The sequence below is a fragment of the Rhipicephalus microplus genome, chromosome 1 (genome assembly GCF_043290135.1).
Source record: "Rhipicephalus microplus isolate Deutch F79 chromosome 1, USDA_Rmic, whole genome shotgun sequence".
Lineage (NCBI taxonomy): Eukaryota > Metazoa > Arthropoda > Arachnida > Ixodida > Ixodidae > Rhipicephalus > Rhipicephalus microplus.
Window position 1 is genome coordinate 211,119,612 of NC_134700.1, and position 27,494 is coordinate 211,147,105.

The 27,494-nt window shown below is 44.1% G+C and overlaps 1 protein-coding gene across 1 annotated transcript; it reads left to right on the forward strand.

The window, feature by feature from the left end:
- The first annotated feature begins 528 nt into the window (after positions 1-528).
- On the forward strand, positions 529-26,892 carry LOC142766902 (disintegrin and metalloproteinase domain-containing protein 10-like). Its single transcript, XM_075868109.1, has 14 exons — positions 529-591; positions 2,653-2,791; positions 3,674-3,795; positions 5,330-5,598; positions 6,052-6,483; positions 7,325-7,517; positions 8,393-8,583; positions 11,145-11,325; positions 15,124-15,280; positions 15,942-16,057; positions 18,507-18,800; positions 22,966-23,177; positions 24,135-24,296; positions 26,484-26,892. The coding sequence occupies exons 1-14, from the start codon at positions 537-539 to the stop codon at positions 26,487-26,489; spliced, it is 2,529 nt and encodes an 842-aa protein (XP_075724224.1). The 5' UTR covers positions 529-536; the 3' UTR covers positions 26,490-26,892.
- Positions 26,893-27,494: the final 602 nt, after the last annotated feature.

The window sequence follows — 27,494 nt, forward strand, 5'->3', positions numbered from 1 at the left end:
AGGTCATTTCTGAAGGCGATCTTGCTTAAGGATTCGAATAACATATCGATACCGACCTCACGAATCACCATACTATGACCAAAGATTCCGAAATACAATGTTGTTTTCTCATGGTTATTTTTGAACACATGCTGACCGCCTGGGAAACCTCCTGAAAAAGTGGGTCAAATGAATCGTTTCAGTAGAAGTCTTGATCGTACATATTCATAAAATTCTAAAGATATATGTACTTTGCATGAAAACAGCCGTGTGAAGGTCGGGCCAGATGCGGCCCGAGGGCTGTGTATGGAAGATGGCTGCTATAGAACCTAGTTAAATAACCACTTACTGCAAACTAAATTGGCAGCTTATTTTTAGTTTCATAGACGTTTACTTTAAGCATACTGCCACCTGGTTCTTGGCCTATCCCCTTTTTTTGGGGAGCACCAAAGTCGTCATCATCATCTTCTTCATTACCACCACCGCCACCATCGTCACCATCCTCCTCCTCCTCTGTATTGGGTATGATCCACCGGCTGAGCAGGAGAAGCCTAACCATGCGAATTGCTATGACAGCATTCTTGCTCACTTTTGTTTCCGCAGACGACAATGGTAAGTATTCTGTTCCTCGGCAGAATTTACTACGAGGCTGATATGAACTTAGCACCATTTCGACGAATCTGTTCAACAAATTCGGATATATGCACGAGTGGCTGCCCGTAGCACGGCGAGTGGCGTGACCACCTTTGCAGGGTCGCGTGAAGCTGCTCCCGTATGTCTCACGGGATGTACTTGCAATCAGACACAGAGCCGTAAAGATTGACAATATGCGGCGCAACGCACTAAACTTGTACGCACGGTGTATTTTCCTCCACGTTGGCATCGCACCTTCAGAAGACTGTATGTATTCCAGGGAAATTTAAAACAAGCCTCGCAAGAGTTCTTATTTCACAGTTTTAGCACTTTGGAGATGTTTAATGTTGAAGCGGAGTTGCCTCTAGTTAGATGTTTCGCACTAACATGCCAAAGAAAAAAAATGCGTGGCTTAAGAACTCACTGAATTGGAAAGATTTTGTTGAGATCTTATACACGTCATGCATATCTCTTTTTCGCTGAGTTAAGTGAGTTGATCTTGGCGAAAGTACTATCAAAACTGAGCTGAATCTACGTTCATCATGAAATCATGTGTGATGAACTTCTCGCCGCCCAATCCTATTGCCATTCTATAGCCTGTGTTACGTCACAGTGATATGCTTTTATCCCCTCCCCTCCCTTTTTTTTTACGGGAGCCTATTTTTGAGGAACTGCAAACGAAAACGTTAGCAAGACAGTCGTCGTACTTTCATCACAATACGCTCGCCGCAGTTCACAGAGTCCTTCGGATTTTGGCCACCTCTGGGACAGACAATTCTCAATGGTATCAAAAAAAAAAAACGCAGAATTAGATGGCGGCACTTGGGCACGAAGATTGTTGGGGCATGCGTGGAGTTTCAGTCACAGCTAGTTCACTCGACTAACAACCATGGCACCAGCGTGTACTTCCGAATTAGCTGATGTATACTAACACAACAGCTAATCACCATCACAAGAGGCGTTTCCTGTACAGGTCAGTCCTATCAACGAGGGGACTTAGCAATGCCTCGCCTGAAGCAGGGAAACTGCGATGTTAATATAGCTAGAAGTTCCGAAACGCCGAGCGTGAAGCGTCGCCTTCTGCGCTTACTCCGAGTGCGCATTCCAAAAGCCACTGGCATGTACAATCGTCAGCAAGCTTAACACGAACGCTCCGCAGCGCGTGCTGAAACAGTTTGATTGACGATAGCGCCACGTAGCTTTGGGCGTAGTTGCCGAGACGTTAACCATGCATGCCGACATAGTATCGAAGCCTACCAAGATATTATCTCGGCAACAGCGCCCACCGCGAAGCGGCCGACACCAGTCGAAGCATAGTCCAGGTCACGTGTCGGAGCGTTTGCGTTAAGCTTGCTGACAACTGCACGTGCTCGAACTGTAAGCCGCAAGTTTAACATTTGCATTGTTCATTCTTCAGCCTTCTTCATTGAAAGTCACGCTATCGGACGAGTCGAATAAAAGACGCATTCACACAAAGTACATATGACACCTACATGAAGGGATATATATATATATATATATATATATATATATATATATATATATATATATATATATATATATATATATATATATATATATATATTTATATATATATATTTATATTTATATATATATATATTTATATTTATATATATAAATATATATGTATATATATATATATATATATATAAATATATATATACACACACACACATATATATATATATATATATATATATATATATATATATATATATATATATATATATATATATATTAGTTCATAAATAATTCACTGTTTAGCATTCTCACGATCACACATATCAAAGAACTTTCATGTCTCCTGATTCACCCATTGTGCATGGTCCCATAACACCAGTGTGTGTGTGTGTGTGTGTGTGTGTGTGTGTGTGTGTGTGTGTGTGTGTGTGTGTGTGTGTGTGTGTGTGTGTGTGTGTGTGTGTGTGTGTGTGTGTGTGTGTGTGTGTGTGTGTGTGTGTGTGTGTGTGTGTGTGTGTGTGTGCCACGTAACTCCCGTTCTCACCTTCTTGCACTCAGGACAGCGACTAAACATTTTCATACAGCGCTACGAGCCAATCTACTACCGACCCCAACCTCAAGGACACACCCGGGTGAAACGCTCGGCTGAAGCTGTCAGAGGCCGCCATGTTGATGTGCAGCTACGAACCAGCAAGGGGTAGGTGTTCGTTCGAGAAAATTTGGTTAGGGTTACTATATATATCATGACAGCCGTAAGGGGCAAAAAAGTGTTATGTCACAGAAACACAACATAAAGAGGGCCGTAATGCGTGCATGAAGAAACAAGAGATAAATATCAAACTGTCTTGGGCAACCTAAAACTGTCAACCGCTGTTGGTGAAATAAATAAATAAATAAACAAATATCGCGCCAGACAGTACCGCTGTCAAGTAGAATATCATGCTTATCAGCATGTGATTTCACTCTTCCATTAGTTCCGCAGAACTACATAAAACTAAGATTTTCTCCCTAATAATATTATACCTGAATGCAACAACAGATAGCCACGCGTAGTCAGTGCCAAAATGCGTGGATATTCTTCAAGGTAGTTGTATGTATACGTTGGTCGCTGCAGACTTATACGTGCAATACTTCGGAACTCTCCAAATTTCGAGTCCATTATCTGCAAGGCTAATTGGAATTGGGCGAGTACTATATAGAGTTAGCAATGTCAAAGTTCTACAGAAATACTCGTCTTGTGTCCAAAGTAAAAAAAAAATTAACGTTACTGGTTTCTCAGTTTACAAGGCAAATGTGCTTGCGTAGCTTCATTTAACTCACTTATTATGCCCAGGTCTACGTATTGCTCTTTCTGATGCAATGAACAACTAACACTTAGTGAATGGGAAGCACAATAGTGATTCCCAAGTGAAAAAGGTGAAAGGCTTGGCGACTTCGTAGCGCATAATAATTTTTGAGTTAACATTCCATAGATTTTTCTACAAGCAATGTGTTGAGCAAACAATTCTTTCCTCGAATGCAGATGCATACAAAGCTACATTTCGTACGAGTTTACTTGTTCTGTGTTGCAAACACGCAGAGCTCTCAACCTGCGGCTCACTCCTGACACTTCTGTCTTTCACGAGAACTTAGTCATAGAGTCGTCCACCGAAGGAGTTGTCCAAGTGGATACCAGCCACATTTACAGCGGATCCGTTGTAGGTGCGTATACGGGTGGTAAAGCCACGTGCTCTTGAACTATGGGTTAAAAAGAGGTTGCATTTTCATCGTTGTCTTTGCATTATTACTTTTTGGCCTATTGATAATTCATAAAACATAGGCACTTCAAGTTGCATCTCTTCCTCAGGTGCAAGGTGAGTTTGGGACAATGTTGCTTGGCGTCAGAACAATACGTTTCAAAAAGTATGTGAGGCAGTTGTAATAGTAATGAATCGGGCTTTATCTATCAAAACTAAGACATGTTTCCGACAGTCGTCTTAGTGAAGGGCTCCCGAAATTTCAACCATCTTGTGTTCTTTACGTGCACTGACATTGCACAGTACACGGCCATCTCCCATTTTCCTCTCCATCGGATTGCAACCACCGCTGTCGGCATCGAACCCCAGACCTTCGGGTCAGCATTACTACGAGATGTATAGCGTGAAACATAAGTGCCCTCTTTGGTAACGTGTTCCAGAAAGCATGTCGGGCTGCTCCCGTAGTTCACAATAATCGGAACATCATGATGCTGCGATCATTGTTCAGTTTATACATGGTTGAAAACTGGGATGGTTGTTATGGTTGCAAACTTAATGATAAGCGTGAAGAGAAAACAAGAACGGAAAATAAAAAAACAAAACTGGGACGAGTGCTGTAAATTTCGCTCAGCGAACATCGTCTCGATCGGTCATGTGAGACTGGACACATCCCATTTTTTGAAAAATTGTCTATTAAATGTTTTGTTATGTAAGGGCTATTTAACAGCACTGGCTTCATTTCCATGGCGAGTAACATTGAAGCACGGGAATGTCGGCCGCTTGTGACACCACGGTTTCTTCGATATCATGACCGACAGACCGTATGGCGAATTACTAAACGAGTGTACAATCACCCCACCGTAACTAATAACCCGCCGTGATAAGCGTGGTATACTGCATGGCGTGGCTGGTAGGTCACGCGTTCTAGATAATCCTGCCTTGACCTCCGGCGTAGAGTTAAACTCAGCGTAAGATACTTCGGTGAAAACAAACAATGAAACTGTGGCAGGTGGCTCGTATAGTATTGGCAAGGCATCAAGTACTATGTTGTGCAAAGCTGTCAAATAATAATTAGGTTACATCGCGTGCTACAAGTAGGACAGAACAAAGTGTCTTTCTGCAGCATAGTAGAAACAAATTTAATTTGGATGCGTGTTGACGTTCATGTTCGCGATTCTATACATAGCCTGTTAAGCGCGATATAGTCGTTGACGTTTCTTGACTGAAACCATACCTTATCACTAATAGCAAAGCTGACACCTCGCTCACCTGTTACCTGCGTTCTCTTTTACTCCTTGTTAACTTCATGTGCGCAGCAGTTCAGAATTGATCCGGGGGAAAATAAGTATACCCAGTCGATTGATAAGGACTCAAAGCAGACATGCAATGCTTCAGTACTTTTCGTTGATAGCTGAAGAACAGCATAAAGGTGGCATATTACGACGTAAAACACCGATTGGAAGCCCATTTTTTCCGTAACAATAAAAACCTATGTGCAGGTGAACCGAGTAGCCACGTGTTCGGCTCCCTGCATGGCGGAATATTTGAAGGCAGCATCGACACCGGTTCAGGCGACAGCCTGTACGTAGAGGGGTCCGAGAAGTTCTTTAACAACACCCAGCCGTTCCACTCTGTGCTCTACTCGGCCAACGACGTCGAGCTTCCTACCTCAAGCGGGGGCGGAGGTCACTGGTGTGGGCTTCACGGCGACACCGAGAAATGGATGAAAGACGTGCTGCGGCACTTTCGGCGCGGGCCGCGCGAGAAGGTGTGAGCATTGACCGTTTCTCGCTATAGCAGTGTGCCTACCTGCCCGGGCAGAATGGGCTCGTCGAGAAGGGTGTTGATGATATTTAATATATAGGTGTGGTAGATAAGTAGACATATTCCCCAGAAAATATATGTCGGTTGAGTGCAGACTTGCATTGCGTATGCCCTTGCAAGGGCACTAAATCATTAGGAAGACACTGCTCGAAAAGCACATGAACGAATAAAGGATATGAAAGCAGCATTCACACTTGTGCGTGGGAATACTGCATGCATAGTTACCTTTGACAGCGAGAGGTGATTTAAGCTCGTCTTGGTCCTACGTAACCCATTTTGTGAATGTGTCTACTTATTTCTTCTACCTTTGTAGTTCCAAGTACATGTCTCAATCAAGCTCACGAACAATTTCCACTTGAATAATGATCATGGTGATGATTTACACAAATGTTTGCAGCGGCAAGCTCACAAGCGCGGTCGGGTAGGACGCAAGCTGCAGGCGGTAGCAAAAACAAGCAGCGAGGTCGAGATGGAGGGTGTGGTCCAAATAGACATGGCTGGTGATGTGAACCGGGACGAGACCGAAGGCGGCGATGAGCATGAAGACGAGTACGCAGGTAATTACAACGATGAGGACCGCGGCACGCCAGCAGACAAGCAGGGGAGCCACCGTCGAGGGGCATCAGCGTCGCGTCGCGTCTGCAACCTTGAGGTTACCGTAGACCATACGTTGTTCGAGCGGTTGTACAGGGAAGGCGAGACTCTCACGTTTACGCGCCAAAAACTGGTCGCCGCCATCGCCTTCATGATCAAGAAAGTGAATGAGATCTACGGGAGGACGAACTTTGGCGGTGTTGAAGACATTCACTTCCTCGTTCAGCACATCGTCGTAAGTGCACATCGTCGTAAGTGCTTGCGCAGAGATCTCACGGCACAGATTTTATTCTGGCGAGTTCGTAGCCTCACGTGCTTTTCGTGCGTTGTTCACTCGATACAGGATAAGTTATGGGAAGATAAGATTTCAAGGAGCGTGGCATACGCAGCACAAGGTCGGGAAGTGGGACAACTTCAGCAGTGATTGTGTGAGTTGGCGTTGAGCTCATGTGTGCGTCCCAGATGCGACCAACAGTCGCTCGCATAGGGCGCGAAAATTGAATCACTGAGTTCCCCGCTTTCACTGCATAACACGCTTCTGTGTACTACCTGGACTATGGTTAACGAGTATCTCTATCTGAAGGGCCTTCATGGACACAAAAGCTCACATGGTCTCCTATGCATACGCCCATGACTCGACGTTGAAATACATCGTGTTACTGTTTTTCTTCTCATTCGACTGCATAGATAGCCCTGTCTCCGAATGCTTGCAGCGCCTATAGAATGGTTTTGCACTGCTTATGTGATCAGAGGGCTTGCAAGACTCCTGTACTTCACGTGCCTGCGGGATCGACTCAACTATGACCAAGCTACTATGTCATGTTATAAATTTCGCACAGAGCGTCACGGAACACGTTTCGGTAATCTGTGTCATAGTAATTACATCATCACAAGATGACTTCTTGCATCCCTCATGTTGACACCGACGATGCCGACGCCACCGGTTGCTTTTTGTGTTTGATGATGTATCTAAGGCTTCCACCTTAAATATAGAAGCTCTTACGAAATTCTGTCTTAAGCATTGCATCAGTTGTATTGTTCTAGATATCACATGACGCAAAGCTGCATTCCCACAGATAAGTGAGCCCGATGACTGCGTGGGCACCAAGAGAAAGAAGAACCCTTTCTGCCGCCTCGGAATCGACGCCCCGCAAGCGCTTTTCTTCGTGTCGCTTGAACCACGGGATGACTACTGTCTCTCCTACAGACTCAACTACAGAGACTTCATGGATGGAACTCTCGGACTCGCCTGGATTGCCGGTGAAGAAGGTAAGGTAGTAGACCTGGGCACCCAGGTCATGTTATTTCCCACGAAATTATATCTGAACTATTGGCGTACCTCAGATGACCTATCTGCATAGCCACTCCTCGGAATCTATGTAAACTCGGCAAGGAGTTAGACAGATTCCGTGGAGCGGCTTTGAACAGTAGTGCGTGAATCGAATTGCCATAAAAGGTTACGGGGACATTCCATACGAGGAGCCCCTCAGTAAAGTTTTGAAATGCTCATTGTAACGATTCCTCCAATATTGAAGAATGATAGGTGCTCGTCGCAGTGGCAAGTTCAACTGTCGTATTGGTCGACTGTACTCCAACGAAACAAGTGGTCACATATTTGATTGCGAACCACGGTTCCTTTATTTCAATGGTCACGACACACAGAAATACACGCACGCTTAGATTTGGGTGTCCACAAGTAACGCGTACCATGTAGTGAAAATGGGTCTAGACTATTCACTTACTCAACGTCTTCTACATTGATAGTATTGCTTATTGACACTGAACAAATAAATGATTTTATAAATAAATAATTAAAAGCTCGGAGTGTCCCTTATGGATTTGTCTGAGATGGTTTTAAACTGCTTCCGGGATCGGCTCACTTTCGCACAAACAATGGTATCAAGCGACTACGTCAACTTGTGTGTCGTCAAGACATGTCATCGTGATGCGATGAGTTTTAACTGTCTTCACGTCAAAATGATGTCATATGATGGCGTCATCTCACGAAGCTTCTTTTGCATTAGTCGGGCCGACGCCGATGCCACTGAATGTTACTTATCGCGCTTGATCAGGCATCTATAGGCTTTCGACTCTATAAGTTGTTTCAGGGCTTCAAAGTGTCTGTCTCTTCCTACGCTTCACAGTGGGCACCGGTGGTTTTTGTGAACGCTACCGCGCGGCTATCGAAGTGGACCCTAGCGGTGATCGATACGCGCAGAACAAGCTCAGCCTGAACACCGGAATCACTACCCTGCTCAACTACAACCACTACGTGGGCTTGCACGTGGCATCGCTCACTCTCGCCCACGAGATCGGACACAGCTTCGGTTCACCCGTGAGTCACCGTTTGGATTAGTCTTTATGTTCTTCCTTGACACAAGACACTCCGTAGGCATGAATGCATTGAACATCGCGCGTTTTTGTTATATGTTAAGACTACCGTATAGTAACGTACAGGGTCGACCTCATCAAAAGTTACACTTTTTATGCAGTCGCAGTATTCAGCCGGTACAACTAGAACATCACTTTTTGTCTTTACTACACGAGAGAAATATCCGTTTTATGACGCGTGATTATGGTGTCGATAAGTATAAAAAAGAATGATATAAAAATTTTGGAATAGCCTGGTGAGCTGTAGATTCTTAAACATCAACTACAACTTAACACAAGAAGATTATAACGAAATTACGTAGACGTTCACCACCTATGCGCATGACACCATCAATGTACGGTGCACCATGGCTCCACATAAGTGGAGGTCGCTCTGCCCGCTACAAGTCACTTATGTCCTTCTAAACGTGTGGTAAGGGCTGCTGTTGTTGCAAGTCAATTTGTCGTGACAGATAGGCCATGAATGCAGGAGTTCTCTTCCCACCCCATTTGTTTCTGAGCTAGCACAACACCCTTTAGGCCAGCTGGTCTAGAGGGTGTTGGTCAGCGTCGTAGCATTGTTGGAGTAGAAAGTGGGCCCTGTTTTCCAGCTGTGTTCAACATTCACTGTCTTAAAACGCGTGGAATGAGTGGCGTTAGCGACGGCCCTTTTGTATTCTTTGAGCCTCGTTGATCTTTTTCTGCCTGTTTTGTGATGTACGTAACATCGCAATCCTCGCATTTTACTTTTAGACGACCCCGCTTTGATTGTTCGCAGGTGCGTGGCCCTTGAGCTTAGAGAACACGTATTCCAAGGTGAAATAATGCTTAAAAATAGCTTTTATAGCCAGTGGACGTAAGGCTCCCCGAACATATATTCTAATATACTTTGAAAAGGCAAGACATTGTATTCCTCTCTTTCGTACCTTTCGTTGCCTTTTTGGATGTACGTGTACCTAGAACTGATAATATCAATGTTTATATGACAGTGTACGGGAAAGAATGCGACACGGGGAGTATTCGTCATTTCACTGCCGTCACCCGACCGAACATGAACGGTCCGTCATGAGGAGTTCTTGACATGTGTTGCATGTGCTCTATTCAGAAGTGTCAGCTATACATGAAGTGGTACACATGGTTGGTGCACTGGAACGATGGAATTACCCCAGACGTTTAATAATGACACCCAGAAGTGGATGCGAAAGGGAACATGAAGTGTGCCACAATAAAGGACGACGTCCATTTTGTATATTCCTTACCTCAATGTATATTGAACTGTTCGTAGTGTCTGGCGTCCACAGGACGTAAAAACCATTGTTAAGCCTCATTACACCTTCGGGTACGTGTTAGCTGAGACAAAAGATTGTACACATGTGAACCATCAAAGCGGGGTTGTTTACAAAGCTGCGAATGGTCAAAGCGGGGTACAATGTGGTGATTGTGATATTACTTACATGGACAGAACTGACATAGCAGGATCAATGAGGCTGAAAAAAACATAAAAGGGACGTCGCTAAATACACCTATGCCACGCGTTCCAAGCCAGAGCTCGTTGAACACTGCTGGACGATACGGCAAATATTCGACTTCAACAATGAGATGATGTTCGCTTTTAATAGGGCAAAAAAAGAACTCCTGGAATCGTGGTTCACCCATCGCGAAAAATCAGTTTGCAATAGTTACTGTATATGACTTCATTAGGAGCCATATACAGCATCAGTTGCTTGCAACAACCACTGCGGCCCCTGCCAGGGACATGTATGACTAGTGCTGGCCCGGGTGACCTCCGATCATTTGAGCTGTTTACCCATGTCTCATCGCGCTTTTTAAGCCATGCCTATTACCCATGCCTCGAACGCTAAACTACGTCTGCGTCGACATGCAACGGTGATTGCGAGCAGTCGTCACTATTGAAAGTGGTATGAAACGCGCCCCGAACTAAGCTACTTAGCGTAATATGCAGAAGCTCCGCCCACGTAGCTTTCTTATTACCAAGAAATGTTGTCCACCATTTTTTTTAGTTAAACGGAGTGCCAAATTTCAATCTTGAAAACGAATCAGCAGCATCTGTACTGCGACAAATACCTCTAGTACTGCAATATAGATGGGATGTAAATTAAGCATATGGCTTGGTGCATGAGTGATAAACACTTGTTAAATCAATTTCAGAATATCTTCATGACTTTACAAATTTTCGATTGTAATAGTAATGCAATACTATTACTTTATATTGCCACAATTCTTAATGTTTTTAAGTAGAGTAATGTTCTAGAATAGTTGTAAACAATGAAATAAAACAAACTTTTTCGAAGTGGCTTTTCCATCTCTGCCTCGAAGCTGGCTTTTGCGCATGACACCACTAGGCTCACTTGGTCGTGCGAAAGATCGCACGCGTCGCTTGTTATTCATGCTGGCGTACATACTTTTTCGCAGAGTTAGTTGTCACTCGTGTTTCGCAGCTGTCCACGGATCCTAAGTACGTACGAAGCAGCCACGCGTGATTTGTTTTCTCGAACATTCCAACAGCACGACGACGGCAGGTTGTGCGTTCCTCGGGGCAGCGAAGGCAAATACTTGATGTACGAGTCGGCGACCAGGGGCAATGCGCCAAACAACGATCGATTTTCACCGTGTAGCATCCGCAACATCACCGCTATCCTGCTGCCTGTCATCGAGGGCAAATCTAACCGTGAGAACTGCTTTCAGAGTAAGTGTCTTGCCTTCCGCGAAACGTCGGCACATGAACAGAGAAATTGTGCATAGACAAATCAATTAACTACGCTTACACGGTCGCATTTTATAGAGACCTTCATGTCTGATATTTAGGCTGCAATAGGAACATATGTGTCTTGGGATGTAAAAACAGCGCAGAAATAGAGACAAGGACTGAATAAGAGAAGACAGGGCGCTGAACTCGCCACAAAAGTTTATTGGAAGGCACACGCACATATATCAAGCAGCCGACATGGTCACATAGCACACCATGGCGTCTGCGGAGCAGAGTATAAAGAGGGTACAAAAAATAAAAAGCTTGTGTGGAGATTAGTTGGTACATACTGTAGGTAAAGGTAAAAAAAAAAACGTTTGTGAGTTTGGTAAAATCACGTGTTTTAAGGAATAGATAGCACCCCGGCAGGATCTTGCATGGTTCACTTGCAGTGCCCTCTCGCTTGTATGCCATCCCACCTCTTTTTTTTTTGGTTTTCGTTTTCAATAAGTTAACTTGTTAGATGCGCTTTATCCGTGTTGGTCTAGTTTTTTTTTTGTCCTTGACTTGGCAGCACATCATTTGCCTATACAAAAGACACAATTACGGTGGAAAGCGGCACGCGTGTGAACACCAGAAAAAATAATAAAATAAAAAAGAACAAGCTTTTTAACTGGCGAAAATATGCGTAACGGTCCGTAAAGAACTAATAATCGCTTTAAACATGGCAGCGCTGAATCCAGGTATCAAACTTTCTTTTCACCAAGTGCCACAGACGGTTTACTTACGCACCTTTTCTCCTCCCTTTCAATACATCTCAAGGATGAACCACCAAATAACCAATCCTTCGCTTTTAGTGTATGTGTCTAGAAAACTAGGATTGTAGTGTTCACGATTATGGCGGCACCAAGGCACGCATTAGGGTACTGAAAGTGTGGCATAAATGTGCTTTAGATATATAGATTCTCAATTATGATGGGAATGTTGAGAGATTTACTCAATTTTCGAGACAAATCAAACAATTGCTCAAATTCACAGAAGGACGGTGATTGGTACCATTAATTATAGTGGTGTGTCAGAGAGAGAGGTTGTGTGTGAGAGTGTGTGTGGTGGAAAGAAAAGAAGAATGGAAATGGTATCACAGTGTTAGTATAACTGAAATAATTCACTATACATTTCATCCAACTAGAGCTCGTAAGGAACGGGCTCGAATGTGTTATGGGGTTGTAATCCAAGGTGCTCTACAGCTTCGAAAAAGTACGACTGATTATTACGTATATCTAAACGTGCATTCTAATAAGTTTTACATATATACGTATAAAACCAGCGTTAGTGTAGTTCTACCTGAGAAATTTGATGTTATTCTGTCATTTTTTTCACCTAACAAGGCCTGAAGAAGACAACGTTGATTCACCGATATCTAAACTACACATGTTTGCCCTTAGAGTGCCAACTACGGCCCCTAATAAGAACGTTTGGCTACATGCACCTTGGTGTCTTTAGTGAAGTGCATGGTAAAAGCCCACCTGACAGCTCCGTAGCAATTTTTATCTAACACCCATACTGGTAGGTGTATTTTAAACTCCCAAAATAATACGCTGACACCAATGACCAAGGATAAGTTTCATGAAAAAGTTTACGTCACTCCAGTGCAATCAAAAAATCTTTTATTTTCACCATTTCATACAAAGGTGAAAAAGGGAGAACTGGAGAAAAAGCCGATAGTTCTTCGGCTTGACAAAGCTCCGGTCCCCCAGGCAGACAGTGGAGAAGCTTGTTTCAAAACAATAGAAGAAAGCATGTTACAAAGTATACAGCATTAAAGCAATAATAACATTTCAACTGAATATAAAATAAACATTGCGATGAAGGAAGAGAAATGTATAAATTAAAAACAACTATACAGCAACTACAAAGTACAACCGAGAAACACTTTTTTTATAACATAGAAAATTACTATAACAGCAGCATGCTATCAACAACCGGTGGGATATTTTTTTCTAATCCTATGATAATGAGCTGTTACAGGAACAGGTCCAACATTTTAGTTTTGTTTAGCGGTAACACATCAACACTTTGTCTGTTGAAATGGTTAAGTAGGGAAGGCAGTGTATGACAAAGGCGCTGTTTTCCATAATTGTCCAAGAGTGTGCATTCGGTTCATCGCGAGAATTAGAAGGCAACAATGAGTTTAATGCCTTCAGAAAAAGTTCTTTAACTTGAATGATGTGGTCTATGCTGGTGCCATAAAGTATCCGTATGGACAGTAGTTCGCTTTAACATTTCTTGGCTTCACTGGCACTGTTACAATGGTAGCATCAATTCGAGCCTTGTCCTCAAAAGGAGGAGGCCACGGTGTTCCTCACAGCAACAATTTCTAATTCGTCTGTCATAGTAAGTTACTCAAAAACGCCCCTATATAATTTTGGAGAGGGTAGATTTTGTAAGACAGCCCTGCCATTCTCTCTTCTAATCCGCCATCCCAACTTGTTGCATTAATCTAGACACCTGCTCGCGTAGGCCTAAGCGGTAATCAAGCAGCCCCTGCACTCTCGATCTTTCCTGGTCTGAGCACAGGCTAGCCTCGGGAGAGACCAACAGCTTCTCCCCTACATCTACATATGAAGAATGGTTGATTGATTGATTTGTGGGGTTTAACGTCCCAAAACCACTATATGATTATGAGAGACGCCGTAGTGGAGGGCTCCGGAAATATTGACCACCTGGGGTTCTTTAACGTGCACCCAAATCTGAGCACACGGGCCTCGACATTTCCGCCTCCATCGGAAATGCAGCCGCCGCAGCCGGGATTCGGTACCGCGACCTGCGGGTCAGCAGCCGAGTACCTTAGCCACTAGACCACCGCGGCGGGGCACATATGAAGAATGGTTACATACCTCGATATTTGCGGGCATCATCGCCCAAGTCGCCAAACATTCCCGCCTTTACGACATTGTAACTCACGAATGCGCGAGGTTTTATGGCGTAGACTACAAAACTGGGCTTTTCGTTCCTTTGCCTAACACCACAAAACTTACATCAGAATGTACCCGAATTCAGACTGCAGGTTTTATTCTGCCACGAGAGCGGACCTTAATCACGTTATGTGGCAGTGTCAAAACCACTCCTTTCCCTCAACCTTCGTAAACTTTAGTCACGAGCTGCGCGAGGCGGTCATGCCAGTTACAACCACATGTGAGGAGGTTATCTTGAGGTGGCTGAAGCGGTAGAGGAAGCTTATCGCAAGTAGGATCCTTCCCCTCCTCGCAGCCCCTTTCTCTTAAGATGGGGTGAGTAAAGGTGTTTTTCTCTCTCTGCTAAAGAGTAGACCCTTTAATTAGAAATGGAGTCGCTGTGTATACTGCATTTGTAACGAATTACTTCCTCCAGGAATGAAGGTTCAATTTTATCTTGAGGATAAGACATGCAGCATCATCTCATGAGACAGCAATGTTTCTCGTATTGGTCTCGTTGTTTCCCTTTGGTGAGGCTGCAGGTAATGGACGATGACTATAGCCCAGATTGGGCAGCGGTTCTTTTGGGCAGCCATACAACTGGATCTACCGCCGAAACAAAGAACCACGATAGCACTAATCCTAATTCACATGCTCCCTGTCATTGTTCACTCCCCGTGCATCACTTGGCTGTCATTTCACCTCGCCATAGAAACATAACCCTATTCGAGATTAGATTCCTCGCGTTCGTCGCTTAACTGCTGAGTGACTACACCAAACGAATGCAGGCAGTGAAGAAGGGCTCTTCTGAAGCTTGAAACTGGCCATATTGCGTCATACGCAGGGCACACAGGTCCCATTTGTGGCAACCAGATCGTGGAGGGCAAAGAGGAGTGTGACTGCGGCATGGACGAGATAGAGTGTTCCGACAAGTGCTGTAATCCGCGGCACAGCAAGGACAGCAGGCTGGCCTGCCGCCTCAAAGAATCGGCGGCGTGCAGGCGAGTGCCCTGATTTCATGCGCTTTCAACACATAAACAATCGCGTGTAAAATTGACAGGCGTATTTTTTTCGTTTATAAGAAATTTTTTTGTGGAGGAAGCCACCAAAGATTTCCCGAATACCTTTTCGTCGTGGAAATGACGTTGGTAAATTGTTGCTGCAGTTTTGCTGAAGTCATGTTCGTCACAGAAGTTACATCAGTAAGAGATCATAGTTCTATGGCGGCCGCTAAAGATGTCTTCTAATTCGCTCTCGATTACCACATCAAGTTTATTGGTTGATGCCCGGTTTCTGATTCACTTCCCTTTTAGCAAGACAAAGGATCACTTTTGAGACGAGTTGGGTCATATGTGGTCGTCTACACTTTGTATGCCGTAATGTAACATGATGGGAATTGCCCACGCTGAGGACGGGGTGCTCCACCGAACCCGTCAAATAATTCGGGGACAGAAAAAAATGGCGAATTATTTTCGCGTGTAATAAGCCTAAAAGCGCGCGTTGAATCTGCCATTTTTTACGAAAGACATTGTTTAAATATTCAAGCCTTGTTCAGAAACTTGCGGCATTTTACGGAGTTATCATGTTGTACTTTCAAAGTTATAGGGCAAAAAGCAAGAAAACCAACCTAACACTGGCATTCCATTTAATTTTTTTTTACAGTCCTACCGCTGGGGCATGCTGTTCCGACAACTGTGAAGTGGTCGCCAAGGGCAAAGTGTGCAGCGATGAGACGGAGTGCACGGAAAAGTCATACTGCGAATATCCTTTGATGTGCCGTCAGATATTTTGTGCTGTAGTTCTGTTATGTGTGTAACTGCTTCTTCGTCATCTCCGGGATAGCCTTCGTAACTTGCTCTTGTGATCGAGTTCGCCCAGCTGGTCTTGGAAAATGGCGTCAGCGAGACGCGCGATACGTACATCTGAACCAGCATCACACCCTTTAACAGTAACGCTTAGCGACATATCTGCGAAGAAACTTTTACAGACGTAGCTACTGAATAAAATTGGCGCTTTAGATGCTTTTCGGTTATATGTTTTCTTTTTTATATTGCCTAGTACACCTGATCAATTTCTCTGTATACGCTTCAAGAAAATCTCTTTTGATCCTTCAGCTGTGTCTTTCCTCTGTGGTTTAGACGTTGAATATCTGAACAGTTAAATGCAGACTTGATATTTGGTGGACAGCGTAATACATAATTAGGCACCACGCTTTGGATTTCAGGGCTTGACAGTATCGCAATAGAAGAGTATCACGATAGCCTTAGAGATACTTTTCAGTATCAGTATTTGTGTATCGAGATACATTTGCCAAATTTATTCGTATCTCAATAGTGAAACACGTTCAAGATATATCGACAATGTTACGATGCTACACAAAACGCACGGTATTTCGTTACTTTCACGTCAGAAATGAGCTGACCTGTTTCTAAGAAGGAAAGAAAGATTTTGTGCGACGCTAAGCAAAGGCATACCGCTCGTCGCCGACAAAGTAAGAGGCGGTGAAGCGTTCCCCACACGCACAGAATGGCCCATGTGGCCAAGCACCGAGGCCGTAGGGGCAAAATCATCACGGTGGTAATAAACATTTATTAAGCTTATATTTACGCTTGAGAAACACGGACTGTTGGACGAAGTAGTAACTCATCTTAACACAGTAGTGCGCTAAAAACGATATGACAAAGGCATCTACGTCTTAACATAGATATTTACAAAGTGGTTGTTTGGAAAACCAGCCCCTAGTAGGCAAGGTCCTTTGCACGCAGTAGCAGGTGGAATTCCTAGTTAGGGATACCATTGGTCGTGGCCGCCATCCCGACACACCAGACCATGGCTTGTCAGGCCGGAAGGTCCTGGCAGGCGAGCCTGCAGAGCCGCCTTCCAGTTCTCTCGTGTTAGGTTGCGGTCGGGGTTAAGCAGTGACGCTTCGATGACGAAAGTCGCAGTCTTTCAAGGCAAGTTCTACCACAATATTTTAGGGTGGCAAACCATTTCGCGAGTACTGTGTTGAGACCGAACGAGTGTTTTCTAAATTACAGCCTAACTTAGAAGGTGATGTTGCTTAAATGCGCAACAAGGTCCCCAGCATACAGATATTGTGCCTGAAATAGATGTCAATTTTTCTCGATTCACTGGTTATCGTCCGCGATTCCAGCGATATACCCTACTCGCAAGATTTAATGCCCTAAAGCAAATATCTCAATATTATCCTGGGCCTATTAAATGCCTTCGTGAAGCATCAGTATTCCTGAAAATATTTCGGCAATTATGGCCTTGCATCTGTATTTCTGTATATCTACCCTGGAATACTTTTCCGGCTTTTTGAAATGATATTTCTGAAATATCCCGTTACGTCAAAGGCATATCTCAGTACCTTCCAGTGCATGTATATCTATATCTGTATTCCGGAATCTGAGTGTCTCGGCCCAGCCCTGCTAGATTCACGCAAAGGAAACTTCCAAGTTGTCTACAACTGCAGAAAATATGTTCTAGCAGCGAAACCGCAAGTACAGAACAAGCATAGAATGGCCGATGCATACTCATAGGGGACCGCCTCAGAACTACACGTTTATTGCAGAGTATAAGTGCTTGTTGAATGACCAAGCACGCATGCTCATGTTCACACGTTTTTGAGTGCGCGGCTCTTAAGGAACCTGGCTTATTGTCTATCCACTGTCTGCATGGTCACGCAGTGGTCAATACAAGCCTAAACCAACGTTTACACTGCTCCTAAAGCTGAATGGCGTGCGTACAAACTGAGAGGTATGCAGTGGAATCAATTTTTTACGTATTACCGCTGTGTATAGTTTTGGTACTGCATGGACAACTGTCATTGATAGAATGAAGCCTCCGAGATCGAGAGGCGCTCTGCGAAGTTTCCTCTAGAACAAGGGCGCATGAGCCGTGGCATCGTGATAAAGACATCCTTCCTTCAACACGAAACGCAGAGCACTGGTTAAGTCTAACGGTTCAAATGCTTTCAGCGTTCGTATAAAGGTTGCAAAACAAGTGGCGACTTGCGTAAGTAGTCTGAAAGAATTGATTATTTATATTGATATTACGTTAAATACGTGCAGCCGAAAATGTACGAACACAAAGTGATAGATAATACAAAGGGGTGACCTAAAATTGTGAATGAAAGTTTAGTTGGCTCGGTGACATCTATTGAGGCAACAACACAATCGATGTGGGCCTCTCTTATTTCACGTTGTTCCTTTTAAGTTGCAGCAATGATTCCTCACATTCAGTGCCTGACCATATCGTCTCCATATCTCATGGTAGTGCTCCTACATTCAGTGCTCGTACCCTTGACTTCTCACTGTCGGTGTACCGGAAAGAACGCAACGTGTCCCCAAGCGGCTGCCAAGGCCAACCTGACTGCTTGCAACAAGAACACGCAGGTGTGCATCGCCGGCGAGTGCTCGGGCTCTATATGCGAGAAGTACGGCCTAGTCGAGTGCTTCCAGACCGGGGAGGAGCTCAGCATTGAAGATCAGTGCTTGCTGACATGTCGAGAACCAGGTACGGAAAAGAAGTGTACGGAAAAGATCAGATGTGAAGAGCCGCTTGTCATGCATCCGCGTACAATTCGGTGATCCACCGATAGTGCATTGTTGCTCGCATCATGCAGGGAGATCGGTGTATACGTTTAGTCAGTGTGTTTTACAAATGTTAGTTTAGTAGGTCTTTGCCAAGTGTGCTATACTTCTTAACAGCCATCCGAAAAAAAAATGAGAAGGTGGCCGGTTCTGCAGGTTTCCGTATTACATGATGGCTGAATTTGGTTAACCGTCAAGATTTGTAAAAAAATATAGATAAATATATACGCATTAACATTTCATTCAATTGAGAGCAACCTCATTTTCGGTGCATAAAAGGTCAATTTTGCACCATTAAACCATATTTTGTTGGTGGTGCAGTAAGTTGTTTATTCTAAAAAACAACAAAAAAGTTACGCATCGTTTCTTTGTTTATTATTCCACCCCAACTCGAACGGCTTGTGAGATTGAATTTCAATGTGTATACTCCCACTTTGACCTCACTAGGATATAGTGAATGTTCTCAAAGCTTGCCGATTTCTTACGCTTCTGTATGATACAACACACTCCAATTTTTTGTTCATGTCTTAGTCATCTCACTGCTAATCTCATGGTTGCCACCACGCGAGTCGTACACGGACATTGTCAGCTTCTGCCACTTTGAGAAAATTACAGCTTCGTCGTTTTGTTGCTAGGGAACATTCAAGGTGTCCTCTTCCCCTTCCTTACAACTTATACTCTACCGGTTTCACAAACTTTCTCCCTCTATATCAATGATTAAACTCCAATGGAGAAGCAGAAATATCCTTCCGTTGAACATCCTATTGCCTGCCGTCTAGAATGTATGGCCCCTATTTCTTTTAGCCAATCGGCCGATGAGCCATCTGTTCGCCCACGTCGTTCGTTCATTCCCAACGCTCGATGACCTTCCATCTTCGAGCCCCTGGAATCGCGGTGCCAGTCGTCGACGGATCGTGGGAACGCGCCGTGGAGTCTGCGGTGGCGGCGCTGGTTTCGGGTGTCCGAAGGAATGGCACAGATGCCTTCGAAGCTATGCAGCTGCTTCGAAGCTATGCAGCTTTGCGCTTTGTTGTTCTAAGTAGTCGTCGCGCCACTGGATGATGAAGCTGCTTTCACATCGCCTTGGCGTCCTCTTCACTCTCTAACTGGGAACGGTAGTGGCTCACGCGTGGGTCACCGTGTATGGCGGATGGGCGGGAGCGAGTGAGTTTGAGATCGCATTTGAGTGGCAGCCCACCGTTCAAGCCAACAGCCCATTTCTCTCAATAAATACATAACTGGAATTGAGCAGCTGTCATGAAGTTTATCGTGAAATGGCGGACTGGTCGATAAGCTACACATATTTCCTCGCATTCTGGGTCTATTTTTCTTGGAACATCAACAATTAATGGTACTGTAGCGTAATCTTGTTGTCACTGCCGTATTTTGGGCGTGTTGGTAAAGGGAACTCGAAAACATATTCGCTCACCGCATTACGGCTCTTGCGCGCTTCTTTCAAAGTCCTAAAATAAAGACGCGAGAGGTTACAGAAGGTCAAGCTGCCTCTAGCAATAGTGACTCGTGTGTAAGTGCACCGTCAATTCACATCTTACAGGGAAAAAAAAAACCTTTCTGGATGGGTGGACTGTTGGCGCTTTTGGTCACAGATAAATGTTTTGTTTCCTCTACTTGTTCGCCACTGGAGAGATGACACGAACACACGGAAGATCCATATACTTCCCCCTAATTTGATTAGGCTGGCTTAAGTTTTCTTAATTAGATGCTTGTACACTACGTAACTTTTTGACAAATACGAGTAGCTCTCGTTGTTCTTGGTGTCTCCGGTGCGACTAATTTTTTTGGCCACTCCGGAGGCGTCCTCTCTTCACCATGCATGCTATAGGCCTAAGAGAAAGAACCATTTAAAAGTCCTCGTAGAACAAACGCAATGGGGTGACACGGTTTCAAACATGGATTCCTTATCACGGGTGATTTTCAGCGAGTTTACACTTGATGACTGAAGTCCGCCGAAAGAATAATGATGCGATCTATAGGAAACACACACAAAGCCCCGTGCGCTGCGGTGGTGTAGCTGTTATGGTTCTCGGCCCATGACGCGAAGGTCACATGTTTCATCCCGGCCGTGCAGGTGTCGCATTTCGACGGAGGTGAACTGGCAGAGGCCCGTGTTGTGTGCGACATCAGGGCGCGTTAAAGAACACCAGATGGTCGAAATTTCCGGAGCCCTGCAATAAGGCGTTCCTAAACCATGCGGTTTAGGGTCGTGAAACAGCGTAATATTTTTATTTCGTCACTTTAATTGGCAGATCCCACGTAACAAGGGGATCAATGTAACACATATACATGGGTCGCCCGCAGGGTAAGGCAAAAGGAGGATCCAAACCTCCTGACCAGGCCCTACCACACTGGGGCAGCAGAAGCAACAGATTTGAAAACAAGTCAACTTGGGTAATTCGGATTCAACAAGGACGTAATCATTAATATATTAGGCTTATAATCACCAATTATAGTAACAACGTAGCGACAGTAATGAACATAAAGTAATAATGTAATCACAGTAGAAACATAATTACTAATGCAATAAAAAGAACAAACATCAATAATGTGGTAAGTGGATATAGTAATAACAATAACTTTTAATAACATTACAATGCAATCGCCAAATATTATTATTTGTGTAGTGAAACTTACATTAAAAATTGTACAACACATCCGCTTCTGACTCAAAAAACATGTTCATTATTAAATGTTTAAATTCTTGAATCGTTTTACAATTTCTGGCTACTTCAAGAACAGTAGGATACATATTGCACAAACACATAGTTTGATACTCGATGATTTGCATGCCATAGTTTGTCCTGGGTTTCTTAGTTACCATTGATGTGCGGCGTTAACTGTATCTTGTTTCTGACACGAAGGTGTTAGGCTTATATACGACAGCCACGACAGCCGTTAGGCCTACATACGGGCTCGCACCGTATACCCTCGGGGGTAGCGAATACCGAGGCGTCTGTGTACCCTGAATGGGAAAAGGCATATCGGAGGAGAAAGATAACACAAGAACGCAACAAAGCCGATCAGGAATTCAGACACTGCCACGAACCCTGTTCTTGGCCTTACTCGCGACGGGGAAGTTAACCAAGGGTTGAAAAAAAAAAAACAATTGCATCAGATCTCACGCATTATCATCACTAGTGTGCTGTCCCTTTTTGTTTATTTTTCATTGATACCTGTCTGACAAATATACATCACAAATTTTTCTATGCATGCGCACTTTCCCCCCTATCTCTGAAACAGATGTTGCTACGTTATGTGCCCGTGCATTTTTATTGCCATAACAGTTATACGGGCGCTCAATGGTCACCGTCACTGTCATTGTGCGTGAAATGTTTATATATATATATATATATATATATATATATATATATATATATATATATATATATATATATATATATATATATATATATATATATATTTATATATATAACATCGGATCTTGCATTATACGTTCTAAGCGCTATAGTAAAAGAGCGCGAGCACTTTCAACGGACGTGACCGAAGCGTAGATGAAACCGGCCGGCCGTCTCCCTTATACGGAGGGCGCATGCGATGAAATCGCCACGCCTGCGAGGCCTGCCATCAATCGTTGCTCAAGCAACGAGGAAACGCCCCGCCCGTTCATCATCGGGCGAAGGCATCTCGAGAGGGCGACTTCTGGGCGTAGGTAGAGTCGAAAGTGCGAACTTTGACGATACGGGTGCGGCCACGCGGGCTGGCCCGTGTACATGTCAATAGCCATCAGTAGACGGCTTGTAGACCGCTTCATGTAGCGATGACAGAGAGCACGAAAACCACTTCACTTCATGGAGCGGCCGTATTTGCTTCAACAGCATTTTCTAGATTTACGCGAAAACATATCCAAGAGAGCTTTGCTTGGTATAACATTCCAGTGTGTATTTATCGTATCTATGGATTCACCATAGCAGCGAAACACTGATCCTTTTTCTTTCTTCTTCGATTACCATTTTACCAATCTAAACGCATGCGTGAGAGTGCGTACACCAGCGCACACATGCGTACGTGTAACGCCTGCTGCACCAGTGAGCACGTGCATGCCGTTTCAGACTCGAGGATTTGCAAACTGGCCTGCGCATTCCCGGCGATGGTGAGCTACTGCGGCGCCAAGCTGCAGCCTGGTTCCCCTTGCAACGGTCTGCGCGGCTACTGCGATGTGTTCCACAAGTGTCGCCCCATCACTGCGAGCGGCTTCATAACGAGCCTCAGTGGCTTCCTGTTCGGCAGCCAACCCTTAGCCATTCTCTACGAATTCATTGCGGTGAGCCTTATCCGGACGGGAAAATTTCATTCTTCGATTAAGCTTAGTGATCCACCTACAGTGCGAAATGCTTGACTACTTCTTGTTTTCAAGTCTTGACACTTCTAGGAAAACCGCGCCTTCTGTTGACGACCCAAACTTCTGTATGTGTCAGCAGGTGGCAGCGATGAAATACATTTTTTATTTGTTGTCTTGTAGGCATTACTAAGCGCTTATTAATAATTATTATACAAATAGTTATTTTGCGTTTGTTTTTATGTTTGTTCGATGACCTTTGCGGACGAAGGCTTGTAATCCCGATGTGGGGTGCAAAAAAATATCAGGAAGTTCTATATTGAGTTAGCTCTCGTCTATTGAATAATATGATTTTGCGCGAAAGTAACGTTCACCTAGGTACACAACTCCAGCGTCTAGGCGTAGGTGCGACCCTTATCAAACACGTAATTTTTAAGTGAAACAGCCTAATCAAGCTTTCAAGCGCCCTGTATAATCTTTATCGTTCCTTTTCCTCAAAAATAAATTTTGGCACCAATTTCTGCAACCTCGTGTTTGTATACGTGTAATCATTGTTATGCTAATAACTGTGTCAAGAACGGATCCACAATTTTACCTCACTATTGAAAGCTGCTTGGCTCTCAATTGTATAAAAATTGAGGGGGGGTGGAGGGGATGCAAACTTTTTATACAATATGTGAAGCTTTCTAGTTAGAATTTAGCCATTAAGTTCCTCAAGCATATATCGCACTTAGAAACGCTTCATTTATATATATTATATGAGCTAATCCATATGGAATCAACAAAATCGTAACGGCGCTTGCAGGCAATCAAGTCGGCAATTAGAAAGTTTTGCTTCGAAGATGTCGGGATGCATGCATTTATTGCCTATATAAAAGTATCAAAAAATAAGTGACATCACATTGCTTTCAACTGCAATGGCTCGTGTGCATGTTTTCGCAGAACCATCCCATCAAAGCGGGCTTCGTCATCTTGGGATCGTCGTGGATGATGCTGTTCGTCATACGCTGCTTCGCGCTGCACACGCCCAGCAACAATCCCATCAAGAAGGCACCACTCAAGCTCAGGGAAACGCTCCGGCACCCAGTGAACGCTATCGCCAGCGTAAGTGAACGGTTTACCCCATGGAGGCTATCGTCAACGTGAGTGAACCAGTGAACGCTATCGCCAGCGTAAGTGAACGGTTCACCCAACACCGACTAAATTCCAAGGCCGAAAGGCTGCCGCAGTGACGTCAGAGGTTGGAGGCCCAGTTATCCAACTGAGCATGCTCAGTAAGACTTTTTTTTCCACATCTTTCATTCGGCCCAATCAAGCCGCAGCAGCTGCGAGAGCGGGAGCGTTGGTTCTCCTAAAACACGAACGAAACACCGGCTTCCCGCGGCGTTCGCGGCGTACCTGGGCCTCCACCCTCTGACGTCACTGCGGCAGCCTTTCGGCCTTGGAATTTAGTCGGTGTTGGTTCACCCCATGGAGGCTATCGTCAGCGTGAGTGAATACCCCATGAATGGCCCTCGTCGACGTCAGAAGATGACTTATACTATTAGGGTCGTTGTTTGGTCGATTTGAATAGGAGCCAGAACTTTGGCTAAAAGTAGCCGAAGTTCTGGTTGCGTTTTCAGCAGAGTTGCGTTTTAGAAGTTGCGTTTTCAGCAGAGTTTTTCTTACTGAAAACCAATTACAGCTTTTTAAATGAAACCAAAACGGTTTAAATAGGAACATGCTTTCCCCCTTTTCACTTTGTCCTCAAGTCACTGGTAAGTTGCAAATAAGTAAATAAATTGTAATAACGATAATAGATAGAGTTCTTGCCAGGTAGAGAGTCACTTTGAAACATTCCCGCTAAAACGTCAGTATAGGAACAATTAACGCTGAATAAACTTTTTCTTGACGCCGGAAAGCGAACTTTAGTAGAGTTTATGTAATACCACTTCGCGAGGGCGTGGACAGAAAATTTCTATATGGAGTCAACAGTGGGGAGGGGGTGGGGTGCACCACCGTGATCTGGAGTGTGGGCCTTACTGACAATTGAGTTCGAGTGTCACTTTGGCTGCCTTGAAGAAAGAAGAAAAAATGGGGGGGTGCAGTGTTCTTTTTGCTGGCTACGCTACTGCCAATTCAGCTATAGTTGGTTAAATCTGGTTGAATATGAACAGCTGAGTAGTTTCGTTGCACATATCTGTTTTAGTAGTGTTCACAAGATAAGTTCGCAAGCTGCGCAGCATAACTAGAAGCTTGAGCATAGCAGCGAATGGCGAGCGTCGTGAGCAGCATGCTAGCCACACATTCTACATGCGCGCAACTTCCCCCACAGCCTTCAGGGGAGTGTCGCACGTTGCTTTGAGGCGCCTGGGCACGCATCTGCAGATTATGGAGAACGCGCGAGCACACGCACCATCTGACTCGATGGAAAAGCTTCAAAACATTCAATTTCAACTGAAAACAATAAGATTGGTTAGTTCTTGCGCCAAAACAGAAGTTCGAAAGTATCCTGAAAGTAGCCATGGAGCCAGCCAGAAATTTTCTTCGCCAGAACAGGTTGTAAAGTATAGCCAATTTGGCGCCAAGTAGCCAGCATTGGCAATCCTGTGTAGTATAATGTTTTTTTTTTAAGCAAGGGAACTGAATTTACGCATAGCAATGCACATTAAGGTTAACAGCCACGCGAACACCCGAGCCCGTATATAAATGCTTATGTGCTGAAAATGTCCGTAAGGGTTTATATCAGCCTCTATTGATTCAAGTCAAATTGTTACAAATCCAAGCCGGCAAATGGGAAAAAAGAACTCACGAAAAAGAAGTATTGCAAATTCGACTCAAATGATTTTTAAACTAACATCCGCTTTTACAACAAGCGTACGTAACAGTGACCTTATATTCACATTGACTAAGCTGGCACTGAGGGTTTGCTGAAGACACAGACGCTGAAAAACTTCGTTGTCGAGAATATGCACCATATTGTGCCTTGAGAATTGTTTTATATATTCACATATATGCCAGCGCAAATCAAACTTTCCGGCAACTGTTCTGATACGTGTAAGTCAATACTCGATTTTACATTACGTCACAAACGTAAAGAACTTAATTTTTTACTTGTTGTAAACGACCAACTGCCGTCATTGTTGTGGTGGTTGCTGCACTGTCTATTCCACAAATTTCAGATGATCAAGTAATCTATCCCTACACTTTTGCGCTGCTTTTTTTTACAGCTATAGCACACCGTGTATAATGTCTATACTTTTGTTTTTACAGTTCGTGTAAAATGTGTATATTTTGTCCTTGTTTGCGCAGAATTGACAGTAACAAGGTGGCCACGTCCTTCAACGTCGATCATGTGGCACGGAGGGGGATCCAGGTGCTGATGTTATAGGACTATTAACGTAGAATGAGCAAATTGATATACGACTCAGCAAGCCAGCTGTAATATGATGGAATCGTTATTGTTTTTTTAGTAAGCTCTCTATATTGTAAGAGTCGCTGCTGCTGGTGGCGACAGAGTGGAACTGCTATTAGCTGAAACTCTTACGGTACCTGTTCTACGCGCAAGGTGTTAAGACTTGCTGCCTCGAACAATAAAATATATTGGAAGTGACTATTCACGTAATATTCCACTTAGATTTCTTTTGATGCTGATGATTCGGACTTTTAAACAGAGTGTAAACTTAAACTTACTCTGTATAATTAAATTTTATGCCTTCCATGTGTATATTTATTTTTATATTCTCTTGGGGAAGGGGCACCTTGATTTTATAATTTGCTGGTAATACATTCTTGCTAAAGGCTGAACAATGAAACGCTGAGCTTGCCGGCTGGCTCGAAATATCACCAAGGTGGAAAGGTGGGCTTGTTGGTATTCCAAGTTTAAGAAGGGTAGGAGCACACTGAATACGAAGACACACACACACACACACACACACACACACACACACACACACACACACACACACACACACACACACACACACACACACACACACACACACACACACACACAAACACACACACACACACGCACACGCACGCACGCACGCGCGCGCGCACACACACACACGCACACGCACGCACACACACACACACACACACACACACACACACACGCAAGCGAAGCTACACTGATGTACTTTTTATAACGTTCGAAGATTTCTTGGGCTATAATTTCGCGCACTGCCCTATTTTTGTTTCTTGCAAGCCCACGCGTCTGATTAAAAAACAAAGGCCGGCACCATCGATCCTGACAATTCCTAAATACCCACCTATAGCTTTACGGGCAATGTACCGCTGTTCCTAAGTATGTTCGATATT

Bases quoted from the DNA above. Each gene is read 5' to 3' on its own strand.
- LOC142766902 (XM_075868109.1), top strand. From the start codon at position 537: ATGCGAATTGCTATGACAGCATTCTTGCTCACTTTTGTTTCCGCAGAC. The intron at 6,484-7,324 runs GTAAGTGCACAT...GCATTCCCACAG, and splicing joins TCCTCGTTCAGCACATCGTC to ATAAGTGAGCCCGATGACTG. The intron at 15,281-15,941 runs GCGAGTGCCCTG...TTTTTTTTACAG, and splicing joins AAAGAATCGGCGGCGTGCAG to TCCTACCGCTGGGGCATGCT.